General features: G+C 51.7%; 5 protein-coding genes across 5 annotated transcripts; 1 reads left to right on the top strand and 4 right to left on the bottom strand.

Moving 5' to 3' along the window:
- Positions 1–165: 165 nt before the first annotated feature.
- On the bottom strand, positions 166–776 carry ASPBRDRAFT_241950 (uncharacterized protein). The gene has a single exon (XM_067622042.1). It carries the CDS (start codon positions 651–653, stop codon positions 330–332), a length of 324 nt encoding a protein of 107 aa, XP_067484831.1. The 5' UTR covers positions 654–776; the 3' UTR covers positions 166–329.
- On the bottom strand, positions 708–2,034 carry ASPBRDRAFT_25237 (uncharacterized protein; the record flags this gene model as incomplete). The annotated part of the gene is made up of 2 exons (XM_067622152.1): positions 708–1,851; positions 1,916–2,034. The coding sequence occupies 2 exons, from the start codon at positions 2,032–2,034 to the stop codon at positions 708–710; spliced, it is 1,263 nt and encodes a 420-aa protein (XP_067484830.1).
- A 2,073-nt stretch (positions 2,035–4,107) lies between these two features.
- On the bottom strand, positions 4,108–4,759 carry ASPBRDRAFT_50445 (resistance to Congo red protein; the record flags this gene model as incomplete). The annotated part of the gene is made up of 3 exons (XM_067626543.1): positions 4,108–4,423; positions 4,491–4,604; positions 4,731–4,759. The coding sequence occupies 3 exons, from the start codon at positions 4,757–4,759 to the stop codon at positions 4,108–4,110; spliced, it is 459 nt and encodes a 152-aa protein (XP_067484829.1).
- Positions 4,760–8,222: 3,463 nt separating this feature from the next.
- Positions 8,223–9,164, bottom strand: ASPBRDRAFT_50444 (ADP-ribosylation factor-like protein; the record flags this gene model as incomplete). The annotated part of the gene is made up of 6 exons (XM_067626542.1): positions 8,223–8,496; positions 8,562–8,633; positions 8,695–8,757; positions 8,828–8,847; positions 8,910–8,982; positions 9,115–9,164. The coding sequence occupies 6 exons, from the start codon at positions 9,162–9,164 to the stop codon at positions 8,223–8,225; spliced, it is 552 nt and encodes a 183-aa protein (XP_067484828.1).
- Positions 9,165–10,872: 1,708 nt separating this feature from the next.
- Positions 10,873–14,718, top strand: ASPBRDRAFT_50443 (DNA-directed RNA polymerase I core subunit RPA135; the record flags this gene model as incomplete). Its single annotated transcript, XM_067626541.1, has 3 exons — positions 10,873–11,373; positions 11,447–13,886; positions 13,949–14,718. The coding sequence occupies 3 exons, from the start codon at positions 10,873–10,875 to the stop codon at positions 14,716–14,718; spliced, it is 3,711 nt and encodes a 1,236-aa protein (XP_067484827.1).
- Between the last annotated feature and the right edge of the window lie 86 nt (positions 14,719–14,804).

The following is a 14,804-nucleotide window of genomic DNA, read 5'->3' as shown; positions in this document are numbered from 1 at the left end:
TTAGTACATGAACTTGGTACCTACCTAGGATGTATGCTGTATTGAGAAGAGGTATTCTGGGTTAGTATATTGGAATGGAATCTTGTAATGTAGTGTCATAGTACTGATGTATTATAAGATGGCCAGATGATAACTACTGGTAGATTCATTCGTTTTGGTTTGCACGTGTAGAGTGTATTTAGAGATGGCTGCAATACTTTTGAAGTATTACCGAATCAACGGTGTTGTATTTTTCAAGATTGTTCAAAAAGCCCACTGAGATAACCCAGATCCAGACATGACAGGTGCCGTTCGTTACACTTTCTATCATTTGATTCAAAACATACACATCATGCAAAAAGAGGTTGGTTGGGGTCATAGCGGGTCGGAAATACGAAGGATAGAAACTGTATATACAAGCGGGATGAAGAGGAAAGGGCAATGGCCACCAGGGTATTCTGGTGACGGAATGAGAAGAGGTGCTCTAGAAACAGAGCGATGTCGGGTGAGGCATCTAGTCTAGCCAGGTTTGGTTGATGCGATGTGACTTGGAGCGGTTTGCTTGGACTTGCAGGCTTGATCAGAAGGCTGCTTTGACACGTGAGTGCCAATCCGTCCATCACGCTGCTCCCATATGGATGGGAATCCCAAGCACATGCAAGTAGGGTCAGCATCGGTCAGGAGGCCGGTTGCCGAAGATATCTTGATCACTGGAATTCAAAGGCAATCTAAAAGTTGGTGGGTCTGCGCCCACTCTGCAAAAGACTCGGGGGCCGGCCCGGGTCATTGGCTTCACGAGGCGCAGGGGTTGTGGAGAATGGAGGAGGGGGCGACGTGGGAGTCGCTGGAGACATGTTGCGGTACGGCGGTGCCTGGAAGCCTGGGGAAGGCTGGCGGTACGGGACCGGACGAGGCGCATTCATCGCCGAGTGGAGTGTCGGAGCTGGGGAGTATGTCCTGTTAACCGGCATTGGCTGTCCGTACGTGCCTGTGTCCAGAGGCATCTGGTGCGGCGGCATGTAGTGCGAGTGTGCAGGCTCCGGTGGCATATAATGCGGGTGCATGCCGTCCATGGGCATCTGGTAAGGCTGCATGCCGTCCATAGGTGCATGATGGGGTTGCGTCGAGTCCATGGGCATATACTGCGGTTGCGTGGTGTACGTAGGAGCCGGTGACATGGAATGGAAGCGGTCTTCGTGAGGATACTCGCTGTATGGCTGGTGCTCATACGGGGAGACGGGCGGAGGCGACCGTGGGCCAGGCGTGTGATAGCCATATGCGTCCTGACCACCATATCCGTCATATCCTCGAGGCTCAGCATGGTATGCACCTGGTGCAGCAGGCGTTGCGGTTCTCGACGGCGGAGGACCCCCATAGCCTCCCGCAACAGATCGGGCTCCAGAGGGCATGCGACGAGGCTCCTGGTTCGCATTGCTCAGGGGTTTCATCTCGAGTGATTCCGCGTGGGGGTCCTCATCCTCGACCTTCTTTGTCACGGCGCTGTCCCAGGTAGGCATGGCGGGCAACGCATCCTCGTCAAACTTTGCGGTTGCAGGGGTGGACGGCGTATCGAAGCGGGCCACTTCTGCTCCACGGTACACGGGCGGTGCTTGTGGTTGGTAGGGCGTCTGATAGGCATTGTTCATAGGTGCCGGCATTGTCGGCATAGCGGGCATGGGAGGCGGTTGGTCATACTGGTCGTCCAGGTATTTTTGCTTGTTCCTCTTTCTCTTGAAGCCCGGGCAGCATTTGAAGCAACATCCACAACAGCATTTGCAACATTGCACACCACAGCACAGGCAATTGACTACGCAAGCAATGACGGAGAGAAGGATCAGCGCAGCGATGATGATAGCGACGATAACAGGCCACCTAGGTAGTACCTTGAGTCAGAAGACATCCAACAAACCGATGATTGAAACAAGTTAATACTCACTTGCAGTACGCCTTGGACATGCACTTGTCCCAGCTAGTGAACGTACTGGCGTCGGACTTGAGGTCGCTCACCACATCCCTCGCCCACAAGGAGACGGGAGCCTTATCCACCGGACTCATTATCCTGGCGAGACGTGCGCGATCCACCGGGAAATCCTTCGAGTCCCACAGCCGACCAAAGACGGTATAGAGCGTGTTCCTGACACACGGCTGGCGCGACCATGCAATGTAGCAAAAAGCACGGTATGAGATAAGCGACTGTGCACCAAGGGATAGTTCTTCGGCGACTCAATCCGGTTTTTCGAAGTAGGTAGATTTAATGAACGGTTACCAGAGACACATCTGGCGTTGCCCTCTGTCACTGATTCGGTAATCTCGTAATGAGTGGCTCTATTTGCGGCGCAGCGCGACAGTCGCACAGAGGAAAGGGAGGGAGAGAAGAGCGCGCAAGTGTTCAACAAGGCGATCGAATTTGATTCAAGGAGAGACACACAAATGGTGTAAGAAGTAATGATAATCAATTCTTGTAAAAAAGGAGAGACTTCCTCAAAACAGGGAATATAAAAGTGAGAGATCTGAATTGCCAGATGAAGATGGACGAGAGAAAAGCAAAGAAGGTGGGAAATTAATGATAGTGGTGGAGGTGGTGGTGATGGTGTGTGGTGCGGACCGCGAAACAGTTGCGCCGCCACAGCCTCCCAGGGGAATTGGGGATAGATTTATCAGATCATGTGCAGATCGCCAGGGAATCTGCAAGGCGGACACAATAACTCGCCAGATGTTATTCCTCCTCGGGCGACCAGCAAAGGAAAGACTTTGGTCGTAAGGCCGAAAGAAAGGAAGGGATGGGGGGAAAGAAGGGAAGGGCGACCGAAAAAAAAGGCAGCAAGCAGAAAACGAGGGATGCAACAGCGAGATCAAATTGATTTAAATTGGCTGGGGAGGAAGAACAGGCACACAACAGTCAGGAACAGGAGATCAGCGCGCATTGCGGAGAGCCACTGACTTTGCTGTCCGCCCATCGCAATTGAATTCAGGCGAGAGTCTGTATTTACACTGCTATACACATGTCTGCTCACCACCGCGCATAGAAAGTCGAGGGTGTAATACCAGTGTCTGACCGGGTCAGGGAGGGCTAATCTGTCTCGAACCCAACTAACCAGCAGATGAAACCGCCCGTTTCCTGCCTCGCCGGACCCTCTCCACTGCTGTCGATCGCTCCCATCGCATGGCCCTTTTCCGTCCTTTTGCTCTTCTGCTGGCTCCAGGTTGCTGCACATTCTCATTGGCAGTCGCAGTGTCCACCCCAGCATGGTGGCATACATGGATGCGTTTCTTGGACCTCAGCCTCCAAATACGTTCCAATTAGCGTTTGGGAGTCCTTGTTTAGATATTCTCCGAGATATACGAGGGACATAATACTACTGAGTTAAATCCTTCTGACTACTGATAGTGCTGCCTATGAAAGGGATGAAGGTTCTATCTCTATCCCTAACAGTCCAGGGGGAAAGGACAATCACTGATCGCTTCCCACCCCCGTTCGCCCTTCGCAAACTAGTTCGATTAGGCGCGGGTTCGACCCAACGAACAGGATACGAATTCGCACAGAACAGGCAGATATCGGCAGGCTCGCTTTGACAGACGGATCCACCGCTTGATGACAAACAGCACCCTTCGGAACGGTTCCTTCTTCCATAGTTAGTTGGCAGTATTGTACTTTGTCATAAGCTATTTACGTCGGATAGTAATGGCTTCTTTTCTTCTTGTCGCCGTCACCTCATATGTACCACACAGTCCAGGACAATAATTGCAGTGGACGAAAGAAAATAAGACAGAATAAAGAAAAGAAGATCAAAACGGTAATATCAGTGCTGGCATGCCATGATCATAGAGGATAGAAAAAAAACACTACCTCAAGAAGTCATTATAGTACGAATACCATGTAGTTTAGTAAATAGGCACAAAGAAACTCATAAACCCGTCACACGTTGGCCCCTGGTATCCCTCCTAGCACAGAACGCTATGAGACGCAGAGAGCGACATATCCCAATAATTGATCATCGAATAGACGCCTGGGTAATTACATAATAGTCGATCGCAAGGTGACCCCCCTTGGATCAGGTATCTGGAGACAGAGAGAGGAAGCGAGGGAAAGAGAGAGAGAAGTCGTTTCACGGAATCCGGTTCGGAGCGTTACACCTTGGAAGTCGCCTCGGGAGGAGGACCCGATGGTGGCTGGTACACCCGTTCGCCACCGTGGTATGCGTTTGGCGGTTGCTGTAGCTCGATCCCCGTCTGCTGGCCTCCAAAATAACCATAAGCTTGCGGATGGGGGGTGTATTGCGGTGGCGGTGGTTGTTGGTAGTAAGGGTCTGCATAGTACGGTCGTTGACCTTGTTGCTGCGCTTGTTGCTGAGACTGTTGGAAGGTCGGAGGAGGGCCGGCAAGCCATGCGGTGCCGGGATGAGGTCGGAGTCCTTGTCTGCGCCGACGGCGGGCGTTGTAGCATCTACCGTACTTGTTAGTCTCCAATCACAAGGGCAGGATCCTTGAACCCAGGCAGATGAGATGCATACGCAAAGAGAAAGAAGATGATCAGCGCCACAGCAACGATGACTGCGAACGCGATCCAACGACCCCAATCATACCAGGTGCTGCCATCACACACTTCGCCGTTAACGGTGTAATAACTAGAAGAGATGGTCAGCCACCCGAACTAATGCACAACAACACCAGGAGCCATTCATGATTGAGAGAAGCCTAAAGAGCGCTCCCAGCCAGGGAAGATCAGGCAGACAAGCCAGTGATAAACATACCAGTCACGACGTCGTAGTAGAACACCCATGGTGGCTGCACCTCTGTGTCCGAGGCTTTGGGGGGAGGCGGAAGATGACGTCGATCAGGCGGTACAAGGAACAATAAGTCTAAAGCTGAGTGGAAAAGAGAGTATGCGACAGGCAGGTCAATATAGACAAAGCCGGTGGGAGGAGAATCGCAAAGTTTCAGTAAACCCTTCAGGGCGAGGAAGGGATTCAGACAGGAGTAAGGTAGGGGGGAGGAAAGGGAAGAAGCAGTGAAGTTCTTCTGGGCGTCTGAAGGCAGCAGCAAAGTGAAAAGGAACTGCACGGGTAAGTTATTATGGGGACTGGCCGGCGATTGGGTAAGGTAGGGCTGGAAAAGCCGGGTGCCAGTGTGGCTCAGTGGCTGGGCAAACACTCCCGGGGCGATGAAATAAACTCTACTTGTTTTGTTGGTGAGGTGATCGGAAGGATGGCGTGAGAAAAAAAGAAGAAAAGGAATTAATTATGAATAATAGTGAATCGTGAAAAAAAAAATATTTCATTTAGTCCTAGGTCAAACATGAATGATGGTGGCCTAATACTTTAGTCTAGTCGAACTAGACAGATCCAACCATTTCCGTTGAAGAATCTTTAAGCAGACTAGACTGACTAGTAAAGTAATCCCAGAGTCACTTCGGCAGTGTTTGACGTAGTATTCTCTTCTCTTCCCACCCCCACAACTGGCAAAGTGTCGTACGTAGTCATTCCCAAGTAGCCACTCGACACATCGACTGGTTGCAGTGAACCAGACCACTAACTAGACTGGACAACAAATGCAGAGACGGGGAGAAAAAGTGAGGAAAGTCAACTGCTAACTAGTTGGTCGTTCCGAGTTCCGACGGTAAAATGATAAATGAATGGTTCATGATTCAAGTAGATCTACACACCGCGTTCATCCACCGTTCCTGCCTGACCTGACCTCTTCTCCATATTGATTGACCACGACTTTAACCAGCCACTAAACTCAGAGTGTCAAAACGAGAGAGGATATCTAAGACCTTGGATCGCATTCGGTGGAGCCGGTGACTGCAATGACCGGCACTAGACTAGTCGATTATCCTATCCACCCACTTGCTGTCTCTCCAAAAATTCGGGTGCCTGTTCTCAACTTGCCAATAATGCAACGCATCCGACCATTAACAAACAACCTTCATCGCGTGCCTCTTTCATCCACTCCTCCATCTTTTGAGTTGGAACCACACTTCACCACGTCTTGTCTTGTCCTTTTCTCCTCACTTTTCCGAAAAGTCAAGTTTCCCCCAAGACATAATTACGGTGTGCTTGGCTTGTCCAATTTTGGGTCGGTCCGCTGCCAGCACACCTATCATCGTTGTTGGACAGTCGGCAGATATTTGGTGCCTCGGCACGATCCAGAATAACTCATGTCACAGCCACAAGATTTTACGAACACACCACCACCAGCAATAGCAGCAGTAGCAGCAGCAACAGCAACATCATCATCTTGACCGCTCCTGCTTGCGACTCACCTGCAATAGATCAGTATTAAACTAATAATTACTGTACCTATGACCTGGCGTCGACCTTGATCCTCCAGAGGTAAACGTAGTAACCGGAAGAATTCTATCCAATCTCAATTCTCTACGGAGTACTCCGTCCGCGTGTCCGGGGTTGCCTTTTCCGGTCTTGATTTGAGATTTCTTTGTCGGTAGCATGATCTCACGTAAAGAACCCACGTTTCTGCTACAGTAAGCCATGTCATACCTACTTTCTTGCTTACTCTGTGCTGCGAGCATATGTGAAGGCTTAATGGAAAAGTATATGTCCAAAATGGGCTACTCGACCAGAGTAAGGTATCATATTCACGCTAGCGTCGCGCACCATATAGCCAGTTTCAAAACGATACTCAAGCGAGGTGCTCTATACGACTAACCCTGCTATGATGCTAGTAATCTGCTACACTACCGCTTCAATTGAAACTAGTGCTTATCGTGACATGAATGGAGGCTGTGGAACAAAAGCCCCCTCACTCTGCGGCACTAATTCGGCCTAGATAGTTCATGTTTCAGGTTTATGGCGGGGGTGATCAGTCTCCTCAGTCCTCAGTGTATGCTAGATAGGCAGATAGATATAGGATGCCTTGCTAATACGTCGGTCATTCAGATCGAACAATTGGAGCGAAGCTAGCTAGGAATGAGAGCAGTTCCATCTCAATAGCGTATAAATAGGGACTCGATTGCATATTTACACGTAGACTAGATAACTTCGTGAAGTAGGTAGATAGATAGATAGATAGACACTTAGCCACGCCTCTCTGCAAAGCAAGTCCCTGACTCGAAAGTCAATCCTTGCGTAGCTGCACAGCTACTTACTTCATACAGAGTATGCTCAAGAGTAGACATGCATAGTCACTTACCTCCACTTCCAGTTACCCTCCATTGTTCATCACCTAGTCACAAAATCCACCGAGTACGAACGAGTACTCCGTAAGCAGCATCACAAACTACTCCGTACTTAACCAGCATATAACTAACTAACCCATCAAGTCAAGCACAACCCAATAATCAAACCACTCCACTACATATCTCGGAAGGAAACAAAGCAATTAAAAAAAAGGGAAAATCAGAAATCAAATCATGGATATGATCCCAGCCCAGCCATAAACCTTCTCGCAAGTGCTCCGCAGGAAGGACACTGAGAGAGGGGGGTACAACCGTACACAAGATTTGTTTGGCGGGGAGTGGGAATGATTTGCTGGTGAGGCTTGATTAGTTCCCGTCTTGCGCATCTGCATTGCCAACGCATCAGTTGGTCTGTGTGGCCCTGTTGGCCATGATCCTGCTTAGAAACTATTTTTCTTTTTACTGTTTGGCCCTGTCATTTTGCTTGAATCTTTCTAATAAATATACGTTTGCCGCGTCTTTGTGTCTGTCTGTCTTTTTCTCTTTTCTTCCGGGTGGTTCATTCACCTACTGGCTAATGGTGATCATGTGCCCGTTGGGCATTGATTGATTTCCTCCCAACTTGCTCTCTCTATCTCTCTTTCTCACCCTCTCGTTTCTCTTGTGCGAGTATCAATTCCAGAATTCAGTCGACATACTGACCATGCAGTTCTTATTTCGTCTTCTTCTCTCATGCCCGCAACCCACGCGGTTCAGGGTTTTCCAACTATGAAGGACTGCCTGAGGAACATAAAATACACGAAAATACATTGAAACTGACATCATTGCTTGAAACCAAAACCAAGTGACTCCATGACAGGGGTGAGTTGCTGAAGATCGGACAAATGTTACGCTGAAGCTCAATGTGTGTGTCTGGTTCACGTCGTTCACATCATTACATCGGGGCTGCGAGCCGCATCGTTTTTGCAGTCTACAAGAATTCCATCTCGTGGATGTGATCAAAGAAAGAAGAGAAGGAGAAAAGGAAGAGGAAGAGGAAGAGGATGAAGAAGCATGAAGAATCACTCCCGGCACGCTTCTCAGGGGATGTCGTCGTCATCACGTCCGTTCATCGACTGGCTCGAGCAATTAACCAATGCAGAACAGCGTCGAGGTTTGTCTCCTCTTTCGCGCTGATTCCATAGCAGCTCACTTCGCGATGCGTAATGGATTTCAGGTCCATCTCGTGGATCAAATCGTCGACTGACAGCTTGTCCGGAAGGTCGGACTTATTCCCGAGAACCAACAGCGGGATCCCGTTGAGCGTCTCTTTGTTCATCAGCTCGTGCAACTCCTCTTTGGCCACCGGTAAGGCTGCCCGATCTGCCGCATCCACAATATATCTGGTTGGGTGGTTAGCGCTGCCAGGGTACGGGTTCCTGTCCTAGACCCGGCAAGGGAAACTTACACGATCGCATTCACTCCCCGACAGTAACGCTCCCACATCGGTCGAAACCGTGGCTGTCCACCTAGATCCCAGCTGGATGGACATTAGATATATCGCGCACAGGAGTCTCGAAGCTCAACTCTGGGGTACCAACCATTTGAGAGTCACATGTCCCTTTTGGACTCGTTTCGTGTTGAACCCGATCGTGGGAATCGAACTTTGATGGTTCTTAGCCAGATGATCCAGTGTCGCGCAGTCAGGCTCGGCCCTACACGATGGAGACTTACTCTACAGTGAACTCGCCGCCCTATTCTGCGGGATTAGCGCCGAGAACCGACAACAGTCGCCGGGGGGGGGGGAAAGACATACCGCAAGCACGCGCAACAACGAAGACTTTCCTGCATTCTGGAGACCAATCATGGTGACATCCATCTCCGTCGCCCTGCGGGTGCAGAATATATCATAAAAGCACTTAGCAAATCGATTGATTCCTTATCTGCGGGGACGGGCCGAAGAGGGGGGGAACCATTCCCGGAGAAAAAGCGATTACTTATTGGGACGGCGGCCCACTTACCAGAACATCCTCAAGAGCCAGTCATAGATCGTGCGAAAGATACCCGCCATGGTGATTAACGAAAGGGTTTGCGCTTTGTGTCGTATGCGCGATCAGAGCAACGAGGGTGACGGGTCAGTTTAAGTAGGGGGAAGGGCTTGACTTGTGGTCGTTGAGAAGCAGGTCGAAAGGGCGCTGCTTGTCTCGGCTGGTGGGCGATCGACGACGGGGTGGGAGAAATATATCGACTTCCTGGGCAGAGGAATTTTTGTAAGGGTAAGTGGGGGTGGAGTGGGTTGCTGAAAGAGGAGAGCAACAGCGCCTTCTCTTTCCCGGGCAGGGAAAAGCAGAGGATGATGTGGGTGTTAGATTTGGAAAAGATGCGAGAGGAAAATCGTAGGAGGTAGTAGTAGTAGTAGTAGTAACCGGTGTGCTGGGAAATAATGGGCGGGTGGATTCGAGAAAAAAAGAGGCGGCGGTCGTAGCAAGTTTCCCACGTCCGAGCAGCTGAGCAGGAAAAGAAGGTGAGGGTGAGGTCGAAGCGGCGCGAAAAAGAAGGCGGCAATTTCCCCAGGGTCGGTTGGTTCCCTAGTACTACTGATGGCCGCAAGAGCGAATATTTTCTTCTTCTGATGCCTCTTTGCTTTGCGGTGAAACTAGAGCTGGTCCGATCTATGGGCACGCATGACCGTTCGCTTTTGCGCCGCCGCGCGCTGGAGGGGAGCGCCTAGTCCTGCCGGTCCCTGTCAGTTTTGTCTGGCTTGGGTTGTCTGTGTTCGGACTCAGCATTGGTAACTAACTAACTGACTAACTAGTTAGCTGCTTGGGAGTAGTCAATGCCCAGGCCGTGTCAATCGCTCGTATATTTCCCCCCTTGACTAGTCAGTCAAGAGGTTCAAAGGACCAACTAGTCACGGTTAGTTGCTCACTGGAGTGGGAACCGGTGGCTCTCAGTTGCACGAGGAAGTCATTAATTATCGACAAACCGGGAAATGGAGGACCGTCTCCGATGAGCAATGATGATATTATTAACAGCTGCGCTTTCAAATGGCAGCCAATAGTCGCGGCTTAGCCCAAGTAATCTGTCGCCGGCGGATTGATACTACTGGACTAGTTCGTAGTATCTCCAATTATCCGCCTCCCTGTCGACCCGCCTTATCACCAATGATATTAATTATCTTCCTCACCAGAACAGTAAATGCGCGGTCAAATAAGATAGTAGTCCGGAATAATCATGAAAAAAAAAAGGGAACTACGTATCGACACTGGAGAGACGATAGTGTTTTCTCCGCAATAGATGAGTTACATTCCTGGGAAATTAATTGAGTTACCTAAGCTGGAACTGACGCATTCCGGGATTGCCTTGTTGCCTAAGGCGGTTCTTCCCTGTCCCGTGCGTCTGTCCCGTGACGTATGCAACAAATTATGTAATCGACTTTGATTTTACAAACGGATAAGTATGCCTCAGGCAAAAGCGACACTATCACCACGTGATGATATCTGTCCGCCGGTTCCACCTCGAAAAATTTCCCCGTCGAGCGACGACGAGGTTCGTTGCTTTCCAGACCAGCACTCCGGCTCTCTGTGCGAGTCGCATCCCTCTCCCCTTCCTCGTCGCTCTCGCGATTCCTCAAATCAGGAGGGAATGAGCATTTGATCCCGCTCCTTAGCACCTAGATTCACCACTGGTGCTTCGGCTTGTACGGATACCGAAGTTCAATCGAACTTTTTCCTCGCCTCATTCGACCCCCCGGCCAAGACAACTTCAGATAATTCACCATGGCCCCCGCGGCGACAGACACGAACTGGTCGGTCAATTACGATGTCCTGAGACGGGAGAAGCTTTTCCGCAATCCTCCCAAGGACCAGACCGCATACCCAGCCTTGGCGGCTGCCATCCGGCCGCACGTCGATTCTTTCAATGCGCTCTTCGACGGCCCCAAGACGCTAGAGGCCGCCTTGAAGGATATTGGCACCAAGACCTTTATCGACGGCGAAGCCGAGACTCCCGAACAGAAGAAGGCGCGGCAAGCAGAGGGGCGCAAGGCCCCCAAGCGGAATAAGCTTCATGTCCGTGTCAGCGAGGTTTTCCTCGAGAAGCCGGCCCTGCCTGCGTCGAACAAGTTCACCACGCGCAACCGCAACATCTACCCTTCGGAATGCAGAGAACGCCATGCGACGTACCGTGGAAAGCTCCGCGCCAGAATCGAATGGCGGGTCAACAATGGCGACTGGATGGAGTCTGTCAGAGAATTGGGTCAGGTTCCCATCATGTTGAGGGTGAGTGCGATCACACTAGCAATTGGAACCAATCTGGAGGAAAATTTCTGTCTAACATTGCGTGATTTCTCAGACCAACCGCTGCCATCTGGAAAAGGCCACGCCTCATGAGCTTGTCGAGCACAAGGAAGAATCGGAGGAATTGGGTGGTTACTTCATTGTCAACGGAAATGAGAAGCTCATTCGAATGTTGGTCGTTGGAAAGCGCAACTACCCCATGGCGATTATCCGTGGTTCCTTCGTTCGCCGTGGACACACATATACCAAGTATGGTGTTCAAATACGATCGGTGCGGCCGGATCAGACGTCGCAGACCAACGTTCTGCACTACCTTACCGACGGTAACCTGACTTTCCGTTTCTCGTGGCGTAAGGCCGAGTATCTCGTCCCGGTGATGATGATCCTCAAGGCCCTGGTGGAGACGAACGACCGCGAAATCTTCGAGGGCATCGTTGGCAGCGCTTCTTCCGAGGGAATCAAGAACACCTTCGTCACTGACCGTGTCGAGCTGCTCTTGCGGGTTTACAAGGCATACAACACACACAGTCGCGCCGCTTGCCGGGCCTACCTTGGAGAGAAGTTCAGGCCCGTCCTCGGTGTGCCAGCTGACATGTCCGATGAGGATGCTGGTACGGAGTTCCTCCGCAAGGTCGTTCTGCCTCACCTTGGAAACCAGAACGTCACGGAGAACCAGGACTATGACAAGTTCAAGATGCTTCTGTTCATGATCCGCAAGCTCTATGCTCTGGTTGCTGGCGACTGCGCTCCTGACAACCCGGATGCTGTTTCCAACCAGGAGATCCTGCTTGGTGGATTCCTTTACGGAATGATCTTGAAAGAAAGACTCGAGGAATGGGTGAGGTCTTTCCAGCCCATCCTTAGGGATTGGTCCAACCGCAATGCCGGAGCCAAGTTTACCGATCCAGCCTTCGAAAGGGATTTCCTGGCCAAGGTCGTCAAGCGCTCGAACGAGAATCTCGGTGGTGCTCTGGAGTATTTCCTGTCCACGGGTAACCTCGTCAGTCCTACTGGTCTCGATCTGCAACAACCTTCCGGTTACACCGTTATGGCGGAAAAGATCAACTTCTACCGTTTCATCAGTCACTTCCGCATGATTCACAGAGGTAGTTTCTTCGCCCAGCTGAAGACGACAACCGTCCGTAAGCTGCTTCCCGAGAGTTGGGGTTTCTTCTGTCCAGTGCACACTCCTGATGGTGCGCCCTGTGGTCTGCTTAACCACCTTGCCCACAAGTGCTTGATTGCAACCAGCGACGTGGACACCACTCATATCCCCAAAGCGCTGATTCAGCTTGGTGTGCGCTCCGACTCGTCCGTGTCCGTAACCGAAAGCGTTACCGTCCAGCTTGATGGCAGAATCATCGGTTACTGTTCACCAAAGCAGGCTTCCGCGATCGCGAACACTTTGCGACGCTGGAAGGTGATGGGCTCTGACAAGATCCCGCGCGAACTGGAAATAGGTTATGTTCCCAACACCAATGGTGGTCAATACCCCGGTATCTACATGTTCTCTCAGGCTGCCAGAATGTACCGACCCGTCAAGCACCTTGGACTTGACAAGCTGGACTACGTTGGTCCCTTTGAGCAGCCCTTTATGGAAATTGCATGCTTGCCCCAGGATCTCATCTCCGGCGTGTCGACGCACATCGAGTTCACCCCTACCAACATCCTCTCTATCGTCGCCAACATGACGCCTTTCTCCGACCAGAACCAGTCGCCTCGTAACATGTACCAGTGCCAGATGAGCAAGCAAACGATGGGTACGCCAGGCACTGCCATCCAATACCGTACAGACAACAAGCTCTACCGACTGCAGACGGGTCAGACGCCCATTGTGCGGCCGCCTCTCTACAACGCGTACGGTCTGGACAACTTCCCCAACGGAACCAACGCCGTTGTGGCTATTATCTCCTACACCGGTTACGACATGGACGACGCTATGATCATCAACAAATCCTCCCACGAGCGTGGCTTCGGTTACGGTACGATCTACAAGACCAAGGTCCACTCCCTCGACGAGAAAGACTCCCGCCGCGGCAAGTCCAGACGCGAGGTTACCAAGCTCTTCGGTTTCGCCCCCGGAGGCGAGATTCGTGCCGACTGGCGTGCCACTCTGGATGAAGACGGTCTCCCGCACATCGGTGCCCGCGTGAAGGAGGGCAGTCTCGTCGCCGCCTGGCACACAGTGCGCTACGACGCCGCCTCTGACTCCTATGTCAACGTGGACGGAATCACCCACTTCGTCAAGTACAAGGACGCCGAAGAAGGATACATCGACAGCGTGCGCATCCTGGGAGCGGAATCCGGCGTTGAGCCCGGCCAGGCTCTCAGCGTCAAGTACCGCATTCCCCGTAAGCCCATCATTGGTGACAAATTCTCGTCTCGTCACGGTCAAAAGGGTGTCTGCTCTCAGCTCTGGCCCGCCGTGGACATGCCCTTCTCCGAGAGTGGTATTCAGCCCGATCTGATCATCAATCCTCACGCTTTCCCCTCTCGTAAGCCCCCTTCCCCCTTCCTCAAACCTATCTCACTGAACCCAAAACTAAACTTCCACCAGGAATGACCATCGCCCAAATGATCGAATCCATGGCCGGTAAAGCAGGCGCCCTCCACGGCCATCCCCAAGACTCCACGCCCTTCCAGTTCTCCGAAGAAAACACCGCAGCCGACTACTTCGGCCACCAACTCCGCAAAGCCGGATACAACTACTTCGGCAACGAGCCCCTGTACAGCGGTATAACCGGCAAGGAATTCGCCGCGGACATCTTCATCGGCGTGGTCCACTACCAACGTCTCCGTCACATGGTGAACGACAAGTTCCAAGTGCGTACCACCGGTCCGGTCAACCAACTGACCGGTCAACCCGTCAAGGGTCGTGCCAAGGGAGGAGGTATCCGTGTCGGAGAGATGGAGCGCGATTCCCTCATCGCCCACGGTGCCGCCCACATCCTCCAAGACCGTCTCATGAACTGCTCCGATGCCACCCGCTCCTGGATCTGTCGCGACTGCGGCTCCTTCCTCTCCACCCAGGTGGCTGTCTCTTCAGCTGGGTCGAACAAGGCCCGTATTGCGGCCGCCAAGGCCGCATCGAACCAGCATTCCGGCGCGAATGCCATCAGCGGAGCGCCGAGTATCGTGCGCTGTCGCCGCTGTGCTCGCGAAGCTGTCTTCGAGGACTCCCGCGCGGATGTCTGGGAGGATGGTGATGGTCGTCGCTATGTGGGTGGTGATAATGTTACTGTTGTTGCCGTGCCCGGTGTGCTGAGGTACTTGGATGTTGAGTTGGCTGCTATGGGTATCCGGATGAAGTTCTGGGTGGATAATTAGGTTGCATATATACTCATCATATCTGTGGAGAGATAGGAGGAGGGGGAACGATGATGATCTACAAAAAAGCAAATTCTTTGTTTTGT

This window comes from Aspergillus brasiliensis, assembly GCF_001889945.1.
Source record: "Aspergillus brasiliensis CBS 101740 unplaced genomic scaffold ASPBRscaffold_1, whole genome shotgun sequence".
Lineage (NCBI taxonomy): Eukaryota > Fungi > Ascomycota > Eurotiomycetes > Eurotiales > Aspergillaceae > Aspergillus > Aspergillus brasiliensis.
This window is presented reverse-complemented; position numbering and strand designations above follow the sequence as displayed.